Genomic DNA, 23,821 nt, shown 5'->3' with positions numbered 1-23,821 from the left:
GACAAACACATGGATTATGCTGTTTCCTTCTCAACGTTACCAATTTAAGACAAGATTACTAGCATTTATCATCATGCTTTTTGCTGCCAATTTCAAACAAGAAATAATGACTATCATGCCATTTTTGCCTCATTAATCCTTGTAAAATTTTCAAAATTCCGAACTGTAGACCATATTTTTGGTGGGGATCCAAGTGTTCCAATAAGTTTTAATTAGGAGCTAATGGTACTATCTACTTGTGTTAGTAAATAGTAAAATGGAATTCTGAATTATCTTAATAAATGATAATACCACATCTCTAATATCTTGAACTTGTAAAATCTCACACTTTTTTTTAAATCCCTCCGAAATTAGGAGGATTTATAGTGTTTTCACACTTCCCCTACAGCGTGACTCTAACTCAGGATCTAACGGTCGTGGGTGGAGGTGCTTTTTACCAACTGAGCAAACCTCACTTATCAATCTCACACACTTCCCCTACAGCGTGACTCTAACTCAGGATCTAACGGTCGTGGGTGGAGGTGCTTTTTACCAACTGAGCAAACCTCACTTATCAATCTCACATACTTTAACATGATGTTAAGAAAATGAAGAATTAACCTAAATAGCTCATCCAATAGAATTAACCTAAATAACTCATACAATCGCTTAAATTAAAAAATATGTATATGTAATTCATGTATACAATAAGTATAATCTATGCGTATCGATTAGAAAAAGTAAATAATGAATTCGGCTAACTCCAGTAACAATCACTTATAAACAAAGATATTTTCACATATTTCGTCCAGTTGACATTTTCGTATAGATAGTTTCAATCAGCAAAACATTTCATTACAACGTAAAATCTAATTTTCGTGTACCTAATTCAAGTCCTCTTTGTCGTTATTATTTTATCTAGCCATCCTATAATTTTATAGGTAAAAAAAAAGATATAAAAACAGAAGCCTAAGCAAAAAGAAGTCAAACAAAATATTATACTTGCTTGATTTCAAGAACCACCAGCAAAATAAAACATTTGATTGTTCTCACTGATATTACACTAGCTTTCCTGTTAAAATCCCCTCAATTCTTGAGTCCTTGACTTTACAAAAAAAAAACACTTTCCTTTAATTATGACAAAAATTGGAGTAAGTCAAAGCCACATCACATAATAGGGTCCATTTTGATAAAACTTATCAGAGTCCATTCATGAACTAGTATAGCTTGTGACATACAACAATTGACCAATTCATATAACACATCACCCTTTCCTTTACAATAACTTCTCTTTTCATCACACCACTATGTAGGGTTGACATCATACTAATGACTTTTTTTTAATATGATCATGATATTCGGTTCAATTTGCATGTACCACGGTACCTGCTACTATCCATTAGCATAGGTATCAGATAATTTTGTCCATCAAAATATGAATAGACAAAAGAAATCACTTAATCGCTGGAATTTGAACATAAGATCTCACGATTCTCAATCCATATAGTATTTTTTTTCTATGATATATTTTCTTCCTTTTGAGGTGGTGGTGGCTAGGGGAGGGCAAAGAAAATGTATCCATGAGAGAAGGGGAAAAAAAATGTTTTAAAAATTAGAAGTCAAGAGTAGGAACATTTGATGGCCCATTGCTTTGCTGGATTGAAATTTTGTACTCACACTTAGAAATTATATGGTTGACTTCATGCCTGATACTCATTATCCTGCTGATGCTGAAAAAGAACAACAGAATTCGAAATATAAAGATTGGATTACCTAACTTTCTGCATATGATTCAAATATCGATTTTATGATTTTTTTTTAAAAAAAATAATATTATTATATATGTAAAAACTACATAAAAAAAATATAAATCATATAAAAAGTCCTTCCAAACTTTCATAATTGAAGATACGTATAAAATATTTGAAGAAACTTTAGTCAATGAAAATTTTGTTCGACCCTCCAAATATTAACACCGTTACAAAAAATTGGACCATGAATATCTATTTTTTTCTGTACTCTAAAAATAAGGGGGAGAAATTCAAAAATATCCAAATTTATAAGTAGTAATTGAAAAATAGTCACAATATCAAAAGTAATCGAAATTTAGCCATTTTTCATGTAAAGATAAATCTGAACGAAAACACTGTTCAAAATCCGGAAAATATTCCAGCATAATATATAGGAGTTCCAGTATAATATACCGGTCCAGCATAATATGCTGGAAGTTTATACACATGTGCTCCAATCTCCAGTATATTATGCTTGAACTTTCCGCGTTTTGGAGTTCCTGGAAGTTCATACGCAGGTGCACCAATCTCCGGTATATTATGCTGGACTGATCCGTGTTGCAGCAAAATAGTGGCTATTTTTCAATGACTTTACAAACTGTGGCTATTTTTAAATTATCAGTCCGAAAACTGACTAGCCCGTACTATTTTTACAAAAATAAATTCGCTTTCAAATTGCTTACAGTATGATGACTGTTGGCTTATACATAGACCTAAGTGTACCCCAAAATCACCAAATATTGGACTCCCATATAGAGCCCAATACAAAATCACCCAACCCAGAAACTAAAGGGGAAAGTGCATAGTTAGTCACTAATTAGAGATGTCTTTACTCTTTAGCCACTGTTTAAAATGTATTTTCTCTTTAGTCAGTGCTTAATAAATTTTTACCCGTCCGGACGAAAATACTCATGTGCTAGACATAGGTGTTGTGTAAATAATAAGGACATGGTGTCCTTAACTTCATGAATGTTGTGTAAATATTAAGGACAAAGTGTCCTGTATTTGCACCTTCCGTTGTTAAACTTTAGAATATCATGTCCTTAACTTCATATGTGCAGTGTATATGTTAAGGATACGACGTCCTTAACTTCATGTGTGCAGTGTAAATGTTAAGGACACCATGCCCTTAACTTCTGTTGTTAAGCTTTAGGTTCTCATGTCTTTAACTTCATATGTGCAGTTTAAATGTTAAGGGTATTGTGTCCTTAACTTTATGTGTGCAGTGTAAATGTTAAGGACATTGTATCCTTAACTTCATGTGTGAAGTGTAAATGTTAAGAACATAGTGTCCTTAACTTTATGAGTATTGTGTAAATATTAAGGACATGGTGTCCTTAACTTCATGAATGTTGTGTAAATATTAAGGACAAAGTGTCCTGTATTTGCACCTTCCGTTGTTAAACTTTAGAATATCATGTCTTTAACTTCATATGTGTAGTGTATATGTCAAGGACACGACGTCCTTAACTTCATGTGTGCAGTGTAAATGTTAAGGACACCATGTCCTTAACTTCTATTGTTAAGCTTTAGGACCTCATGTCTTTAACTTCATATGTGCAGTTTAAATGTTAAGTGCATTGTGTCCTTAACTTTATGTGTGCAGTATAAATGTTAAGGACATTGTGTCCTTAACTTCATATGTGCAGTGTAAATGTTAAGAACATAGTGTCCTTAACTTTATGAGTATTGTGTAAATATTAAGGACATGGTGTCCTTAACTTCATGAATGTTGTGTAAATATTAAGGACAAAGTGTCCTGTATTTGCACGTTCCGTTGTTAAACTTTAGAATATCATGTCATTAACTTCATATGTGCAATGTATATGTTAAGGACACGACGTCCTTAACTTTATGTGTGCAGTGTAAATGTTAAGGACATCATGTCCTTAATATTTACATAGCACTCATGAAGAAAAGATAACGTCTTTTTCGTATTAATTTTAATAGAGTAGTGGTTATTTTTGCTCAACATAAAAAATACTGAATAAAAATTAAATACCATATTTTATTCCCCACCATTTCTACAAACTAAAGGCCTAACTGATCCATGTAGAGCCCAACGCAATACTAACCCAAAGTTATACAGCTCTTGATCGTTATTCCCAAAGCTCAAACCCGAGATTCATAGCCGATGGTTGAGGTTGCAACAATCCCAATCATGTCCCTTGGCTGAGGAACCATTTCAGTATGACATATAGTGGTGACAAAATGAATAAAATAATAGTTATTCACCCATATTATCCATTAAAAAATGGGTAGGATAATGAACTTTTTATAAATGTATCAAATATGGATAAAATCCATATTATCCACTTAAAAATAAATAACCATTGAGTTTACTTTTACATTTGTAAATATTCAAATTGGAGATTACTCAAGTTCAGAAGACTAAAACTTCTCCCAAAAGTAATCATATTCAAGAAGCTATGGATAATACGAATATTCATATTATCCACCGGTTAACCATTTTCTTCCTGTATTAAATATGAATCAGGTCGGATAATTATACATTTTTATACCCGTTTTCGACCCGCCCTGTCCATTTGCCACCCCTAACATAAAAGCTGATAGTAGCTGAGCTAACATCCAAACCTCCCCACCCACCACACCACCTCCCCGGCTGACAATTGGTTTGAGGTATCATTTGATCCCATGTTTTTGCAATACAAATCTTCCCTCCAGTTGTTTTATGCTACAAATCTGGTATAAAATTGTTCACTCTTCAAATAATAAAAAAGATTAAGTAAAAAATTTCGCACCCTTCAAATGATAAAAAGATATGAAATCAAAAATCTCTTTACCATACAAACTTTAAGCATCAAAAATAGGTAAACTGTACTATATCATTCCCTGAGATGTATCAATTTTTTGAATGACAACCAATGTCAAACTAGGCCACTTAAAATAGGACAAAGGAATAGCAATGATAGATACCTCGATATCATGCCTTGATATAGAAAACAAAGCATATGGTCTCTCAAAACATCAAAACGATCCCAATGTGTCAATGATATTCCACGATCAAGACAATTGAAAGTTGTCACAAGCAAACTATACATTCACTAAGACCTTCAAGCGGGCATATAACTATTTCCGTTTTACCTTCCATTAACTCTCTGACTCTCCAATACGCTTAGACAATTTTTAGAAGTCTTGCACTTTTCTATGGTACACAAACCACTTCAAAGAACCATCAAAACGAAGATTAGGCATGAGAAGATCCTTGTTTGCTGTCATTAACCAGTGAACCAACTGTTTTAAACCAACGCATAAGATTCCGATGGTCCTTCACATAGAGCCAAGCTTGTAGAAATGGAAAGAGGCTTTCATTAATTCCTCGCTCTTCAATGAACCTATGCAGTGCATCTCTCATTGCCTCATCAATATCTCTGCATTTGCATAAAATAAATAAGATGTTCCACTTCACAAAGTTTCCAAGTCTCAGTTGCACATTAGACCCACTGTTTAACAACAAAAGGCCCTCCACCACTTGACCTTTTTTGTGCATGAATAATATAAAATGCATAAATACATCAGAGTAGAGTCATCTTGTTTGAGAACAAAGAAAAAATATAGAAACAAAACTCAATCGCACACAACATCCAAAAGAGAACAAGCCCTTGTGAAACTGGAACAACAATATCTTTTTGATAAATCAGAAACTGGAATAATATCAGACATTAAAAACAGGAAGTAAACATTAAAACAGCAAGATAATTAAAATTCCACTCCGGTTGATCTAAACATCTAAACAGCTCAGTTAAAAGAGTTAAGAAAAAACAGTTACCCTTTCATTGACAACATACAAATGCACAGATCGAAGAGAATGGGTTTTAGCAAACAACATCTTCAACTAATAAAACTTCTCCTTGTAAGCAGCTTCAGCAGGTGTCTATGATCCATGCTCACAAACCGTTGATTCCATTGCTCAACGAAGAACCTCTAGAAAAGTAAATAATTTATTTAACAGAATTGTGTGAACCCATCCCAAAACACATGAAACAAAGAATGTCCAAATTCCGGATTCATCCTAGGCTGACAGATATCTCACTTTTCCTACATAAGCCAAGGTGGCTTTCTTACCCAGTTAACTCTTTTACTCCTACATATTCTCTTTCTTTAACTATACTCAAAATGATCAGGTACCAGCACCATGCACTGTTTATAACTTTGATCATTCTAATTATCACAACCAATTTAACAAGTCTACATTTCTGAACATGTGTCTCCATGAAGGTCGGCATACACCCTAGATAAACCCCCATGACAGCCGAGAGGAACAGATCCCTTAAACAACAATAGTAACATTTGTTTCAACACTGGCCATAAAAACCTTGTTTTCTTCCGGTTTATCTAGTACACTTTTGCAAACTGGGTGACCGAGAATAGCTCATAAGCTACTAGAATAAATTTTCAGATCATCAAAATGCTTCACTATTTGCTTGGGTCAAATTCCTAGGTGGCTGCATCAGAGTTCAGAGTTGTTCACATCCAATCAACTTAAGACAAATTCACACTGCACCAGCAACAAAACAGATACTACTTTTGTTTTAAATATTGACTAAGATACTACTTGGCCAAGAATAGTCTTTCGGCCATCTACTTTGATGTTACCCATATATGAAGGCTCCGGTGCTCACGCTTCTGCCTCAAAGATATTTTTCAAGGCCAAGTACCCCCTTAGCTACCATTTCCATTATTGACTCTCATCCATCAAAGTTTTGAGAAGTTGAAAAGCAAAGAAGTGGTGGTCAATGAATTGCATTCTCAAATTGTGTGGAAGAACCGAATTAACAGAAGTAAACACCCAAATAATTTTCAAATCAAATGTAGGGTTATGAAGTGTAACTGGAAGACCATTCAGGCATCACATCGTTACCTGGGTGAACCCAATTACCCAACAAGAAATCAAAAGAGAAAAAAACCATATAAGAACCAGGTCGATACTGGAAAAGTTAGATTAAGGAACAGATTGATTTAAGAACTGGGAATGGAAGGGAAGAATGGATAAGAAAGAATGGTGCATTTTCAAGTCAATCTATGTAATCTTACTCATTACTCTTTTTCTATAAGTATATCTTACTCATTGTTCTCATTCTGGTCATTCTACTTCATTTCCTTTCCATTCTAATCCAATCAACTCCTAATGGATAGCTTGTGATTGATTGTTATATAACCTTGTGTTGTTTTAGTTAGAACATCATTTATTCATTTAGTACGAGCGTCCATCTCCTTCTCTTGATTAAAGTGTTGAATCTTGACTCTCTTGATACACCCCTACTCTGATTCTACACTGTTATCATGCAAAAATGCTTAATGCATATTCACGAATAGTGATAATACTCATGCAGATTCAGTTGAAAGAAACTTGAAATTCTCCTTGCAAAATAAATTTAAAAATATCCTACGGCGTGTTGTAGTAGGTTATGATAGTTTATCCTAAATCATTCCTCTTACAAAACCCTGACCTAGATGAAGAAGAATAAGTAATCTAGGCATTTAAAGCCCAGACAGAAAAAAAATTCGAATTTTACTTTCTTGATCTGAATGCTAGGAAGATATATGGTGTGTTGCATCACTTATCTCTACAAGATACATGTTATCCATAATTTTCTAACAATCCTGATGGAAAGATATGGGATTGTAAGGTTTCAGGTTCAGGCAATTTTTAGTTCAGGTTCAGGATATTTTAAAGGAAAAAGAAACTATTTACCTAAATGAATGAATGAATGAATGAATACATGGGTGAAATAAGATTTCTATCGACGAGAAACTGCGGAAACATGACAAGCAAACATAAATCAGCAGTTATCTATTGTATAGTGTACTCCAGTTGCACAGCAAGTCAAAAGCACTGCCCACCAAATAAAATGTGCCATTATTTTTTATTGTGTGCTTAAGAATTTTGATTATGCTATCAAATATGGGACTCAAAAAAAAATCACTTTTGTATCAATTGGTGTCTCACTAAACTAAGGAGCTTGAATTTTGGACTTCCATCCATCCAAATCCAATCGCCTTTTATATAGAACAAATGAATAAACAACTAGGTGATGGTGTCTGAATCAGTAGAAACAGACGGACAGCCAAACATCCAAATATAATCGTCTTGTATACAGAAGAATGAACAGACAAGACAACTAGGTCATGATGTCTGAATGGGTACAGCCAAACCCAACAGCATAACAAGCATCGGAAAAAGACTTACTGAAAAACTGGGCCACTGTAATTGGTTGGAACAGCAAGAAACCCAGTAGACTCAGCCTTTGGCCTCAATGAAACCGAGTGTATTCCCAGAGCATCTGGATATAGCCCGCAAAGAAAATGCAGAGATTCCTTCTGTCCTGGCTTTGAAATATCAACATGTAGAAAAAGCTGATTGATACCATCCTCCTCCTCAGCTCCACCACCTCCAGGAATAATGTTGGCCAACCGCATGACAGAGATACTGATTTCCTCATTTCCATGTGTTCGTCTTAGAACGGGACCACCTTGATCAAGTGCCCCCTTGACCACAGTGAATGGAGTAGGAGGGCTAACTTTCTGTCAATCACCCGAAAGATGCAAAAAGGAAATCAAAAATCACATTAACAGGAGTTGTCACAAATAGCAGCAAATCATTTGAAGCTTAAATAAAATTTAAAACTGAAGTTTGTAAATTCCATACTCAATGACAAGATATTGCTTCAGATTTAAGCATCACGACCTTCATTGCAAGTGTTAGGTATGGATGTCATCATCTACGAGGCTATCACTTAAAACAGTAACAAAATCAATTAAAGAATATATTCAAATTTCATTGATCGTTCCTTTTTGTTTTTCTTTTTTGGGTGTTTTGATAATAAATCTTAGATGATATTTTTCTAGGTACAAGAAGAACCGTACACTAAAACAAAGACATGGTTTACACTTTTCCATTGAAAATTTTCTTCCCACAACAATCCCCCATAATTATCTATTTCACTCACAAGCTCTAACAGATCCCAGAAGAACAAAATTGCACCCAGCATCATGGCAACTTATTGCATCGTATTGCCATCCCACCCCATATTTCCTAAGAGAAGAACTATTATAAATTTATAAGACTATCCTACACAGTTATTGCTAATACATATGTGAGTTGAAGTGTGTAAACACAAAAACTGTAATCCCTAACTGTACAACACTAGTCCCTTACTAGTATACCTGAGACACAAGCTTCACAATAGATTGATAATTTGTGCCATAATCGAGGAATTTCTGCCATTATGGACACATGGCTTCGAATCATCTTTATGGTCCATAACTTAACACCACTGACAATCCAAGTCTACAAAAGCGACTTGCATAAGAACTCCCTCCTCGCAGTAAGTCTAGGAAGTAGACGCCTTAAAGCTAGTCTTATAGAAGTGCTCAAACATCTGGCTCCTAGAGACCAGCATAAAGGTCTAAAAATAAACAACTGATGTTCTGTGCTCCCTAAACCTAATGCAAACAGCCATGCTTCTTATTTCAACGCCATCTTGACCAATATTCACTATCACATCAACAGAAGTCAAAAAAACTCATATCTAACACAATTTACAAATAATCAAATATCATTGCACAAAAGCATGTAGGCTTGTGTAACTGTTAGCCCCTCGGCTTGATTGATCGAACATGGCATGGGCGTGACGAGGGATTTACATGATGGACCTCGGCACAGCCCTATGATGACGGTGGCATCATGTTGACAAGGCTGTCCGACATGGGCAGGTGTCGATGGGCATGGATTGTGGCACGACAGCATGTGGCTTAGGTGCCAAGGCATGACAAGACCATGTGGCTTAGGCTGTCCGACTGTTTTCGTTTGATTCTGACCACTTTGAGTTTTTCCGGCGACTACACTGATTTTTTCCGGCAGCTACAGTAAATTTCCGGCAACTACAATGTTTCTTTCATCTGTTTTAGTAGATTACAGTTGATTCTTTCTCTTACTTGGGACAAGTACAAGCAGTCATGGAGGAATTTGAAAAGTTGATTCCAATTTCTGCTAGTCTTGAAAAGCAACAAGAGCAGCGGCAGAAGATGTTTCCAGTTCTTACCCTTGCTGGACTTCCTAATGATCTTGATTCATTACGCGACCAGATTCTGGCTAGTCCGACTGTCCCCACAGTTGATGAATTATTCTCTTGATTACTCTGCCTTGTTGCAGCACCAAGTCACCCAGTGATTTCATCACAGACACTTGACTCCCCTGTTCTCGCATCCCAGACAGTGGACAATCGGGCATCTCAAACTATGGAGAATAGACGATGAGGAGGTCGTTTTGGAAGATCTAGGCCGATGTGTTCTTATTGTCACAAACTTGGACACACTCGTGAAGTGTTTTATTCCTTACATGGTCGTCCACCCAAAAATGCTTATGTTGCCCAGACCGAGACTACCTGAAGGGGAATATAATGAGTTCCTTTAGTATCGAGCAAGTAAGCAGACATCTCCACAAGTAGTCTCGGTTGCTCAGACTGATACTTCTGTTGCTGGTAATTCTTTTGCTTGTGTTTCCCGGTCTCGTACTCTTGGACAATGGATCATGGACTCAGACACTTCTGATCACATCTCTGGTAGTAAATCACTTTTGTCAAATATTGTATATTCACAGTCTCTTCCCACTGTTACTTTAGCCAATGGGTGTCAACTAAAGCAAAAGGAGTTGGACAAGCTAATCCCCTATCTTTTGTCTCCCTAGATTCTGTTCTTTGTCCCTGGCTGTCCTTTTAGCCTTGCATCTGTTAGTCGTTTGACTCGTGTCCTCCATTGTGCTATATATTTTATTGATGATTCTTTTATTATGCAAGACCGCAGTACGGGGCAGACGACCAGCACAAGGCATGAATCAGAAGGCCTTTACTACCTTAACTCACTCAATCCTTCCACAGCATGTCTAGTTACAGATCCTCCAAACCTAATTCACAGACATTTAGGACATCCTAGTTTATCCAAATTTCAGAAGATGGTGCGTAGTTTATCTAGTTTGTTTACATTAGATTGTGAGTCGTGTCAGCTTAGGAAACATACCCTAGCCTCCTTTCCGCGTAGTATTGAGAGTCATGTAGAGTCTGTTTTCTCTTTAGTTCATTCTGATATATGGGTCCTAGTAGAGTCAGTTCAACCTAGGGATTTCGTTATTTTGTTAGTTTTATTGATAATTATTCAAGATGTACTAGGCTTTTCTTAATGAAAGATTGTTCCGAGTTATTTTCTATATTTCAGAATTTTTGTGCTGAAATCAAAAATCAATTTGGTGTTTCTATTCGCACTTTTCACAGTGATAATGCCTTAGAATATTTATCCTTTCAGTTTCAACTCAGTTTCAGCAGTTTATGACTTCTCAAGGAATTATTCATCAAACATTTTGTCCTTATACCCCTCAGCAAAATAGGGTTGCATAAAGAAAGAATAGGCACCTTATTGAAACTGTTCGCACACTTATTATTGAATCTCGTGTTCTGTTGCATTTTTGGGGCGATGCAGTTCTCACAGCTTGTTATTTGATTAATAGGATGCCTTCATCTCCCATCCGGGATCAGATTCCGTATTCAGTATTATTTTCCCAGTCACCTTTATACTTTCTTCCCCCTCATATTTTTGGGAGCACATGTTTTGTTCATAACTTAGCCCCTGGGAAAGATAAGTTAGCTCATCGTACTCTCAAGTGTGTCTTCCTTGGTTATTCTCGTGTTCAGAAGAGATATCGTTGTTATTCACCTGATCTTCGTAGGTACCTTATGTCAGCTGACGTCATATTTTTTTAGTCTAAACCTTTCTTTACCTCTTCTGACCACCATGATATATATATGAGGTCTTACCTATACCAACCTATGAAGAGTTTACTATAGCTCCTCCTCCACCTTCAGCCACAGAAGTCTTACCCATACTAACCGTTGAGGAGTCTAGTGTTGCTCCTCCTAGATCCCCAGTCACAGGAACACCACTCTTGACTCATCATCATCGTTCGCGCCCAATATCAAGCCCAGCTGATTCTCGTCCTGCACCTGACCCTGCTCCTACTGCGGACTTGTCTCTTCCTAGTACACCGATTGCACTTCGAAAAGGTATACAGACCACACTTAATCATAATCTTCATTATGTCGATTTAAGTTAACGTCTGTCATCCCACATTATACTTTTCTTCTTTGTCCTTTGTTTTCATCCCTAACTCTACAGGTGAAGCATTGTCTCATTCAGGCTGGCGACAGGCTATGATTGACGAGATGTCTGCTTTACATACGAGTGGTACTTGGAAGCTTGTTCCTCTTCCTTCAGGTAAATCTATTGTTGGTTGTCGTTGGGTTTATGCGGTCAAAGTTGGTCCGGATGGCCAGGTTGATCGACTTAAGGCTCGTCTTGTTGCCAAAGGATATACTCAGATATTTGGGCTCGATTACAGTGATACCTTCTCTCTCGTCGCTAGAATAGCATCAGTTTGCATTCTTCTATCCATGGCTATTGTTCGTCATTGGCCTCTCTATCAGCTAGACATTAAGAATGTTTTTCTTCACGGTGACCTTGAGGATGAAGTTTATATGGAGCAACCACCTGGTTTTGTTTCTCAGGGGGAGTCCCGTGGCCTTGTATGTCGCTTGCGCCGGTCACTTTATGGTCTAAAGCAGTCTCCTCGAGCCTGGATTGGTAAGTTTAGCACAGTTATCCAGGAGTTTGGCATGACTCGTAGTGAAGTTGATCACTCTGTGTTTTATCGGCATTCTGCTTCAAGTCTCTGTATTTATCTGGTAGTCTATGTTGACGATATTGTTATTACTGGCAATGATCATGATGGTATTACCAATCTAAAGCAGCATCTCTTCCAGCACTTCCAAACCAAGGATCTAGGCAGATTGAAGTACTTTCTAAGTATTGAAGTTGCTAAGTCTAGCTCAGGTATTGTTATTTCACAAAGAAAATATGCTTTAGACATTCTTGAGAAGACATAAATGACAGGTTGCAGACCTGTTGACACTCTGATGGATCCGAATTCTAAACTTCTGTCAGGACAGGGGGAGTCGCTTAGCGATCCGACAAGATATAGGCGGTTGACTGGTAAATTAAATTATTTCACAGTGACTAGACCCGACATTTCTTTTCCTGAGTGTTGTAAGTGAGTTTATGGATTCTCCCTGTGATAGTCATTGGGATGTAGTTGTCCGCATTCTTCGGTATATAAAATCGGCTCCAAGCAAAGGGTTATTGTTTGAGGATCGAGGTCATGAGTAGATCGTTGGATACTCAGATGCTGATTAGGCAGGATCACCTTCTGATAGACGTTCTACGTATGGATATTGTGTTTTAGTAGGAGGCAATTTGGTGTCTTGGAATAGCAAGAAACAAAATGTAGTTGCTCGGTCTAGTGCAGAAACAGAATATAGTGAAATCAATTGCTCAAGGATTTGAAATTTGGTGAAATCAGCCGAATGGAACTTGTGTGCGATAATCAAGTTGCCCTTCATATTGCATCAAATCTGGCGTTCCATGAGAAAACTAAACACATTGAGAGTGACTGTCACTTTGTCAGATAAAAATACTCTCAGGAGAGATTGCTACAAAGTTTGTAAAGTCGAATGATCAGCTTGCAGATATTCTCACAAGTCCCTCACTGGTCCTCGTATTGGTTATATATGCAACAAGCTCGGTACATATGATTTGTATGCACCGGTTTGAGGGGGAGTGTTAGTTAGTTCACAGTTATGTATATAAGTAAGTCTAGTCCCACATTGGAATAGGAGTAATATGTATTTTGTAGAGTATAGCTATAAATAGGACTTCTTGTATTATATTGAAATACTAATATCAATAATATATTTTCTCCCGTGCTTTCTCACAGTTAGGATAAGGCTGTGAGCCAAAAACGTTTGCCTATATATGCTTAGACTAGGTAGACTTGTGAAGGTAGAGTATTGGCTGTCTTTGGCTTCTTTTTATAAGGCTTTTGTATGTGTTTCTTTGTAGCATGAGTTTAATACAAAGTTGAGAAGTAATTCCAGTAAACTGTGCCTTGTCTGATTTCTGTTGCCTTTTATATTCTAAGTATCAAACCAAAACGTGAGGGAAAAAGGAAGAGGGCAGAGTCATTGTCGTGCAGTGCCAAAACGAAGCAACGTCGGCAAGATCTTGGAATTATCATGGCTGGAAATGCAAAACTTCGTGAAAGACTTCAGAAGTTGGAGGCGCTGGTGAGAATAACTGATGACGTTGTGGATCTGGTGGATATTTTGACGCAGATCCACGGTGTTAACACAGAACTTCAACACGTTCGTGAGAGTGCTGATACCCAACTAGTGGAATTGCAGGCTTTCTACGAAACTGTTGCAGGGCAGTTGGAAAAATTAAAGAAGGAAAATGAGGATCTTAAGACGGAAATTCAGATCCTTCGACGGGTTGTTGCAAATGTGCCCCAAGGAGGTGAAGAACACACCAAAATTAAGATTTCAGAGCCAAAGGCATTTGATGGCATGAGAGGCGCCAAGGAACTGGAAAACTTCTTATGGGACTTCGAGAATTACTTCTCTACTGCTCACGTCCCAGAAAAGGACAAATTGACCATGGCGGTGCGTTATTTCAGAGGAGATGCATTGTTGTGATGGCGTACGAAAAATGCAGACGATGAAAGTGCTGGCAGACCCAAGGTTGATACTTGGGAGAAACTTCGTGACGCGCTGAGGGATAAGTTCTTGCCTAGCAACTCGTCTTGGGTTGCTAGGGATCACTTGAAGTAGTTAAAGACAGACTGGTTCTATTTGGGACTATGTGAAGGATTTTTCATCCTTGTTGCTCGACATCCAAAACATGTCGGATGAGGATAAACTACACAATTTCATTTTCGGAATGCAAGGCTGGGCACAAAACGAAATTCGTAGGCAGAAAGTTAAAGATATGCCTAGTGCAATTGCGGCAGCGGATGCAATGGTGGATTTTTGCTCAATTGGTCTAACTTCTAATCATGTTTCTTCTTCTAAGTCAAAGAAAAAGGAGAAGAGTAAGGACTGGAAGGACAATCGGAAGCAAGATGGAAATGACAAAGGCAAAGGCAAGATGGATGCTTCTTCATCAAAAACAAACAAGCCAACGAGTGGTGAAAAGGTTTGCTGGACATGTCAAAAACCTGGACATCATGCACGAAACTGTCCAAATCAAGGAAAAATAAATGTTTTTCTTGCTGAAGAGGAGAAACAAGGAAAGGGACAGGAAGTTGCTGCTTATGTGAATCTGTTGCGGCTGTTGAACACTTTGGCTTGTGTAATTATGGCGAATGATGAAGAAGATGCTGCCAAGGAAGATGTTGCATAAGTGAATGCTACGGGGGATGATTTGGCTGATGTTTTTTCCACACTAATGTATGCGGATCTGAAAATCAGAAACAAGAGTGTCGTGACAATGGTTGATACCGGAGCCATGCACACCTTTGTTGCCTCCAGAATTGTTCAAGAGTACGGGTTGTGAACTCAAAGGCGCAACCTGGTTATGGGGTGGCGCTAGATGTCCCGATGATATTGGGCCATTGGTCTGGAAAGTTCAACATGACTGTTGTGCCATTAGATGACTTCAATGTGCTATTGGGAATTGATTTTCTGAAGAAGAACAAAGTCGTTCCAATTCCTCATTTGGATGGACTTATGTTCATAAAGGAGACAAACCCAGGCTTTGTGAAAGGTATTCGGCCCTACGGGGATGAAAGAAATAACGTTGGGATTGTTGTTTTGATTTCTGCCATTGCATTTGAGAAAGGCTTGAAGAGGGGTGAGGAGACTTACCTCGCTGCACTCGTTGAAGTCAAGCCAGATGTGCAGATTGAGGTCCCGGATTGTGTTGCAGATTTGCTGAAGGAATTCAAAGATGTGATGCCTCCAGAATTGCCAAGGGAGTTACCATCGAGGAGGGAGATTGATCACTGCCGCCTGCGCGGCCTCCTTACCGCATGTCGCCCATGGAACTGACTGAATTAAGGAAGCAATTGTCGGAGTTACTTGATGTTGGGTTGATTCAACCATCGAAGGCTCCATACGGTGCTCCTGTTTTGTTCCAGAAAAGGCATGATAGTACGCTGCAAATGTGTGTTGACTATAGGACGTTGAACAAAGTGACTGTCAAAAACAAGTACCCGGTCCCTTTGATTCAAGATCTGCTGGACAGGCTCTCCAAGGCTAGTTTTTTTGCTAAGTTAGACCTAAGGTCATGCCATTGGCAGGTTAGGATAGCCGAGGGGCTAGATATGGTAGCTTTGAATTTCTTGTAATGCCGTTTGGGCTAACCAATGCCCCGACAACTTTTTGTAATTTAATGAACAACGTTCCTTACGAGTATCTTGATGACTTTGTAGTTGTTTACTTAGACGACATAGTCATCTATAGTCGGACCCTTGACGATCATTTGTCTCACTTAAGGGAAGTGCTGGAAAGACTTAGAGCTTATCAGGTCTATGTCAAGATGGAGAAGTGTGAATTTGGAAGTCGCGAAATAAAATTTCTAGGTCATTTGGTTAGTGAAAACCAAGTGCAGATGGACCCAAAGAAGGTGCCAGCAATAGTTGATTTGCAAGCACCAAGCGGGATAAAGGAACTTAGATCATTTTTGGGCTTGGCAAATTATTACCGGAAGTTCATTGCGGGCAATTCAAAAAGGGTTGCTCCTTTGACGGATTTTCTTAAAAAGAATGTCAAATGGGTTTGGTCGGATTCGTGTGACAAAGCTTTCAATGCATTGAAGGAGGCCATTGCATCTGAACCAATCTTGAAGCTGCCAGATTTTGATTTGCCATTTGAAGTGCATATTGATGCTTCAGATTATCTTGTTGGCGGTGTGTTGGTCCAGGAGGATCATCTAGTTGCATTTGAAAGAAAAAAGTTGAACGATGCGGAGCAACGTTATTCTGCACATGAGAAAGATGGTTGCAGTAATTCATTGCCTTCAAGTTTGGCGAGTCTACTTACTGGGAACAAAGTTCGTGGTGCGGACAGACAACGTGGCTAATACATACTTCAAGACTCAACAAAAATTGAGTCCGAAGCAGGCCCGGTGGCAAGAGTTCTTAGTTGAATATGACTTCGTTTGGGTGCACAAACCTAGAAAATAAAATCAGGTTGCCGATGCACTCAGTCGCAAAGAGGTATTTGCTGCAACTTATGCACTTACTCGAAATGAATCTGATTTTCTGGATACAATCAAGTTATGTGATGTGAACGATCCATTGTATGTGAAATTATTCTACAAGCATGTTGTGAAACACTTTGGGGTTCCAAGGGATATTATGAGTGATCGCGATCCGAGATTTACAGGCCGGTTTTGGACTGCTTTATTCAAAATCTTGGGGACTGATTTGAAATTCTCGACTACAAATCACCCACAAACCGATGGGCAGACCGAGCGTATCAATCATCTGCTTGAAGAGTACTTGAGGCATTATGTGACTGCTAATCAGAGGAACTGGGTTGAGTTACTAGACAGTGCACAGTTTTGTTACAACTTGCACAGATCTTCGGCAACTGAAATGAGTCTGTTTTTTAGATTGTGTTGGGAAGACAGCCTGACACACCGCTGGAAGTTGCTTAGTTGAAATCAGGGGGCAAGTGTCTTGCTGCTTATAGATATGCTCGCGACAAGCATGAGTTGCTGGCTGAGGCGCGAGACAACTTGAGAAGAGCGGCTAAAAGAATGAAAAGGAATGCTGACAGAAATAGGCGGCCTTTGGAGTTCAATGTTGGTGACAAGGTGTTGCTGAAGCTTACTACACAAATTTGAGAAGAAAATCAGTAGCATGACGCGTCATCTTGGTATGAGTTCAAAGTATGACGGCCCATTTGAAGTTGTAAAGAAAGTGGGTGAAGTGGCCTACCAGCTTAATCTGCCGGAACGTCTCAAAATTCACCCAACTTTTCATGTGAGTTTCCTGAAATGGTTCCATGAAGATGCTGAGGATCCTTCAAGAGCGATGCCAAAACGTGCTCCTCCAATAGAGCGCAAACAATTTGAGGAGACTATTGAGAAGATTTTGGATCACCGTAAACTAGGTCAATGCAAAAAGAACAGGCGGACAGAGTTCCTGGTTCAATGGAGGGGAAAGCAGGAGTGTGATGCAACTTGAGAGAAAGGACCGTCTCTATGGCAATTTCAGGATCAAATCAGGCGTATCTGGATTCTGCCTCGTCGAGGCGACGAGCTCATCTGGTAGGGGAAGTTTGTTAGCCCCTCGACTTGATTGATCGAATATGGCATGGGCGTGACGAGGGATTTACATGATGGACCTCGGCACGGCCCTATGATGACTGTGGCATCATGTTGACAAGGCAGTCCGACATGGGTAGGTGTTGATAGGCATGGACTGTGGCACGACGGCATGTGGCTTAGGTGCCAAGGCATGACAAGACCATGGCATTGGCCATGGCAAGGCAAAGGCAACGGACAGCAAAAGCATAGCAAGGGCTGAAAAAACTAAGGCAAGCTAAGGTAGGGCGTGGCAAGGCAGATGGGCGCGGGCAAGGCAGTGTCATGGGCAAGCTGGGCATGCGGCAGTGGCAGACATGCGCGCAAGGCATGCTGCACGAGGACATGGCGCGAAGACACGATAAGAGTTGGCATGTTGACGTCAAAATTCAAAGCATGCGCCCATGTGCCACGCGCATGCAAGGCAGTTGGGCAGTTTCCTGTTTTTCAGCTTGAATTCCTTTGCAATTGGGGATGTCAACTGCTAGGTTAGGATAAGGTTGTGAGCCAAAAACGTTTGCATATATATGCTTAGACTAGGCAGAGAGTTGGTTGTCTTTGGCTTTTTTTGTAAGGCTTTTGTACGTGTTTCTTTGTAGTACGAGTTTAATACAAAGTTGGGAAGTAATTCATGTGCCTTGTCTAGCTTCTGTTGCCTTTTATATTCTAAGTATCAAACCAAAACGTAAGGGAAAAAGGAAGAGGGCTGAGTCATTGTCGTGTGACTGTCGTGCAGTGTCAAAACGGAAAAAAATTGACCCTATAACAGTAACCATCAAGCTTATGTGGCAGTGGCTATGTAGCTTGAGGCAAGATGCTAAATGCTCTTTATCACAGATCGCTCTTTAGCTGCTTAGCTTGATATTCACTGCACCGAGATAGAATTCAACCCCGTGTTCTTACATTATTGTATTACCTATAGATATTGTACTTGGGTGTATACACACTAGCTGCTACCCGGAGAACACTATTGCCAAACTGCATTCACCTTGTATGCATATCATGTTAGCTCACTAGGGCAATTACATACTTCCATTGTAACTGAATGAGTTGTCCATAGTTCAGTGTACCCTTAACCCTTACCGTTGTGCTTGATACCTTCTTCACTCACTCAAGAATTACTCTAGTATCTAGAGAATCCACCCAACAAAAACTAAAAGCAAAAATGTTACACCCTCCTTTGAGCCATCATCCTCAACTCTCTCTCTCTCTCTCTCTTAAGTTCTTAACCACCATTCTCACTTCCTTTATCATAACCATTTTTTAACTCACACTCCCTTTATCCCAATTTATGTGACACATTTCCTTTTTATTAATCCAACAAAGAATGACACATTTCTATATTTAGACATAATTTAACTTTAGACTTTCCATTTTACAATTAATGAGATAATTTATAGGCTATAGCCACAACATTATCTATGACTTGTTTTAGACTACAAGTTTCAAAAGTATCTCCTTTCTTTCTTAAACTACATGCTCACTCAGACAACTACATGCTAACTCAGACACATTCACATAAATTGGGGGACGGATGGACTAGCTTATATTCCACTGCTCCCCACTTTATGTAAAGAGGATCAATCACCTTTTCTTATCATAAATTTAACAAATGAACCCCAATCCTTCAATACAGTCTCCATATGCACACAAAAAAAAATAACACACGCACACACACACACAAAAAAAAAAAAAAAAACGCAGCACTGACCCGGTGACCCCCATACACAAAAGATTTAAACTTGGAAAAAATTATCAAATTCTAACTTGAAGAGAAGACATTATTCAGTTAAATGAATGCACACATATGAACTTCAGGGTGGTAGATAACCGGAGGAGGGGTCATTTTGGAGACTTCAAGATAGTGGTCTTTAAGGGACCGGAGAATTATACTGTTGACGGCTGAGGAAACACTCGACGACCGCCGCCATGCTATTGTGCGCCATGGCTGTCGTTGTTGCAGTGCGCTTCCGGCGCATGTTAGAGCCTTCCGCAACATTTTTTTTTCCTTCGGAGCTTTTGTTAACTCTGTTTTTAGTGCCTTAGGCCTTGGAGTTGGGGACAGAATAGTGGCGAGTGCCGAAATTTCTCTTTTAGCCCTTGTTGAAAGTTCAGTCATAGGTCTATTACTTAAAAACCATACTTTGTGAAAAACTTGGTATTTGTTGCTTCCTATATAATATTTGAAACTTATTTATCAAAATTGTCCTAGTTTTGTATATTACCCGTCCTATATAAGGATTATTTATAAATTATATACAATCCATTATTAGTACTTTAAATTAGGGAATTTAGTTATATATTATTCTTTTTTCTTTCCTCTCCTCTTTCCCTATTCTCTGTCGTCTATCTCCATATATAATGCATTATTAGTACCTTAAATTAGGGGATTCAGTTACATATTTTCCTTTTTCTCTCCTCTCCGCTTTCCCATAGGCATTAACTGTAGTATTTATGAAAAATGAAAAGGAGGAAAGTATTATTTAAGAATCACTTCCTCCATATATGGACGATACTAAAAGGAACAAATGTGATGACCCAAAAAGTCATCTTATGTTTTAGAACTCGAATTTACGCTCGTAAGCCTTAAAAATCTCATTTTTACCCTCCTAGATTTGTGTGCGCAGTCCGGGCAAGTTTCCGAAAAGCTTTATGCTGAAAATTGATGAAAATAAGAATTTATGCATTAAAAGTTGATTTTAGTTGACTTCGGTCAATGTTTTGGGTAAACGAGCCCGGATCCATATTTTGACGATCCTGGTGGGTCCGTATCGAATTATGGGACCTGGGCGTATGCCCGAAATTGAATTTGGAGGTCCCTAGCTCAAGTTATGATTTTTTTATGAAAATTAAAAGTCTGAAAATTTATTTGTTTTCAAGAATTGATTGATGTTTGACATTTTTAATGTCGGGTCCGTATTCTGGTTCTGGAGCCCGGTACAAGTTCATTATAATATATTAAGACTTGTCTGTGAAATTTGGTGAGAAACGGAGTTGATTTGACGTGATTCGGATGTCCAGTTGAGAAGATATGAATTTTAAAGTGTTCTTGAGAATTTCATTTGATTTGATACTAAATTCGTAGTTCTAGGTGTTATTTTGGCTATTTGATCGCACAAGCAAGTCCGTATAATATTTTTAGACTTGTGGGCATGTTCAGTTTGGAGCCCCGAGGGCTCGGGTGAGTTTCGGATAGGTCACAGGATATTTTGAACTTAGAAAATTTTGCAGGTATAACTGAACCCGTTGCAGGCCTCTAATCTCGCAATTGCGAGATCATACTTCGCAAATGCGAAATAAGCAGGCCAGGCAATTGCGAGGTATCTATCGCAATTGCGAAGAAGGCCTGGGCCAGCATTGTCACGACCCAAATCGATAGGCCGTGACGAGTGCCCGCGTTCTACCTATCGAACACCCATAAGCATTCGTCTAAGATATAAACATGAAATAAGTGTAGGTCATGCATAACGTCTGGAAATAAACTATTAATTTATATGAACAACCTACGTGGGAAAACAGGCCCAAAAGACATATATACATACATATATATAATGTAGGGCGAGCCGACAAATCCACATACTATATAACTATACATGACTGTCTACAGACCTCTAATAGAGTGTACAACTGTATAAAGGAAGAGACTAGGCCCTGTCGTACCCATATATATATATATATGTAAACACACCGTACCAAAACTCAATGCAGCTCCGGATCAAATGGAGCACGCCAACTCTCGTTGATCAAGGATCCTAAGAAGGGGGGCTGTTAGCCTGTCTACCTACACCTGCGGGCATGAAACGCAGTGTCCCCAAGCAAAAAGGGACGCCAGTACGAATAATGTACTGAGTATGTAAAGCATGAAAATCAATACATAAAAGACATGGATGAAACATGAGGTAAGGAATTCCACTTGTGAGTCTAAATAACTTTGTGAATCCTGAAACATTTATAATATCATGCACGTGTGTGTAAGTGTCGTATTATGCATAGGTATAGGTGTACATAACATCATCAAGCTTCTGAGGGCATCTCATCATGAACGTTGCGTATTTTGCTCGTTTCGTTTGTATCATTTAGATCATGCCAGGAAAAAAAAGGATAGCCTTAACATATCTCAAGTCGTCAATGCAACTCAACAACAAGCTTATGACAACTAGAGCACCAACCCTATAGCAAAGAAATACGTGTACAATTTAGATGGTGGTAGTATATTACGTATCTCAAACGATAACTCGATTCTAAAATAAAACGGGCAGTATTTTCCCTGATTTTACTGCTCCCTCAAGCCTACTATAGGCGAGATACAAACATAATACAATCAGCAACTCAAAACCAACCTAATTACAATCCGGGACCTTCAATACAACAAAATCCCTAAATATACCATAATACATCCAATTAACAAATTATCAATTAGCCTGCAACTACAACGACGAGCGACCAACCTACTACCCTACCACATGTGACGTTTCTCCATGCCATTTTTATCCTTCCAAACTCCATAAATCAGCAGCACAATAGACAGCCCAAAAGCAACATAAAACAGCCCATAAAACAGTCCACTACAATTCAAATAACTCGAACTCACGGCTTCCGATCACCATCCTGTGAGGTCTAACTATTAGGAAACGAATTTATCAACGTTTTTTGATATTTTAAAGCTTAAATACAGAAATTAAAATTTTGTATTAACTAATAAATACATTCCAAAACTCAAACTACAAAGAAAAAGAGAGGTGATATAGTGATACTTATATCGTAGGGATCGTTCTGATGTTATCGCTTCTCGATTTCGTACCCGGGATGTTAGTATTATTTGAAGCTATTAGAGAGATAAAGGACCGTTCTTTTATGGGGTCTCTGGTCAGATTCTATGTAAAATGAAGAGAGAGAGACGAGTTGAAATATATTATCAAACTTTTGAAAAGTCAAAAGGTGCTAGCTTGGCACCCTTTGATTTGCCCATTTTTCAATGCTTATATCTTTTTATACGGATATCGTATGAATAAACGGTTAAAAGAGTTAGAAACTACATTCCAAGACCTTCAATTTGGTATACAATATGTCCCAAAAAGACCTAATATAGCATACGAAATTTATTTCTCAAAAAGCTCTGTTATAGGGTAAATTCTTAGTCGGTTTTTCCGCAACTTTAATCCGATTTTCCCCAAACTTTCTGTGTTTTGTCCAACCATCAAATATAGTAATATTATGACTTTAAACTCATTTAAATCATGATTAACAAGTTTCATATTCATTATACGTCACCTTCGGACGTACAGGGTGTAACAATCTTCCCCCCTTAGAAATATTCGTCCACGAATGTTAAACTCCTGGAGATTTATAGAAATTTTGGCAGTCTCCTCTGTAATGGTATCACTACCAACCTGTCAGACAGAAACCCAACAATACAAAGCCACACAGGTCCACAATCATCAATAACACCAATGGTCTCACACAACCAATGACAATAACTAACATAAGAATCAAATACCATATACGTACCTAAGGCTGTGATGTCTCAGTCCGATTCTCCTTCGTAAGGGGAAACAAGCGAGGATACCTAGACTTCATGTCTTCTTCAGCTTCCCAAGTCATCTCCTCCACATTATTGTTCCTCCAAAGTACTTTAACCGAAGATACGTCTTTAGTTCTCAATCTCCGAACTTGTCTATCTAGTATAGAAATGGGAGCTTCCTCATATGATAGATGCTCTATGACCTGAATATCGTCAACTGGAACGACTCTAGAAATATCTCCAATACACTTGCGGAGCATAGACACGTGAAAAACTGGATGTACTGACTCCAAGTTGGAAGGCAAGTCTAACTCAT

The 23,821-nt window shown here is 38.5% G+C and overlaps 1 protein-coding gene across 1 annotated transcript; it reads right to left on the bottom strand.

Moving 5' to 3' along the window:
• Positions 1 to 4,726: 4,726 nt before the first annotated feature.
• LOC104118652 (uncharacterized protein At2g39795, mitochondrial) lies at positions 4,727 to 20,132 on the bottom strand. The gene is made up of 3 exons (XM_009629953.4): positions 19,816 to 20,132; positions 7,981 to 8,315; positions 4,727 to 5,161 (listed from the first exon to the last, which is right to left on the bottom strand). Exons 1-3 carry the CDS (start codon positions 20,101 to 20,103, stop codon positions 4,978 to 4,980), a joined length of 807 nt encoding a protein of 268 aa, XP_009628248.1. The 5' UTR covers positions 20,104 to 20,132; the 3' UTR covers positions 4,727 to 4,977.
• Between the last annotated feature and the right edge of the window lie 3,689 nt (positions 20,133 to 23,821).

This window comes from Nicotiana tomentosiformis, chromosome 5, assembly GCF_000390325.3.
Source record: "Nicotiana tomentosiformis chromosome 5, ASM39032v3, whole genome shotgun sequence".
NCBI lineage: Eukaryota > Viridiplantae > Streptophyta > Magnoliopsida > Solanales > Solanaceae > Nicotiana > Nicotiana tomentosiformis.
This window is presented reverse-complemented; position numbering and strand designations above follow the sequence as displayed.

Excerpts from the sequence above, each read along its gene's own strand:
- LOC104118652 (XM_009629953.4), bottom strand. The coding sequence starts at position 20,103 with ATGACTGAACTTTCAACAAGGGCTAAAAGAGAAATTTCGGCACTCGCC. Across the intron at positions 8,316-19,815 it reads CCAAAATGACCCCTCCTCCG|AAAGTTAGCCCTCCTACTCC; the intron begins GTTATCTACCAC and ends GGTGATTGACAG. Across the intron at positions 5,162-7,980 it reads TACAGTGGCCCAGTTTTTCA|AGATATTGATGAGGCAATGA; the intron begins GTAAGTCTTTTT and ends ATGCAAATGCAG.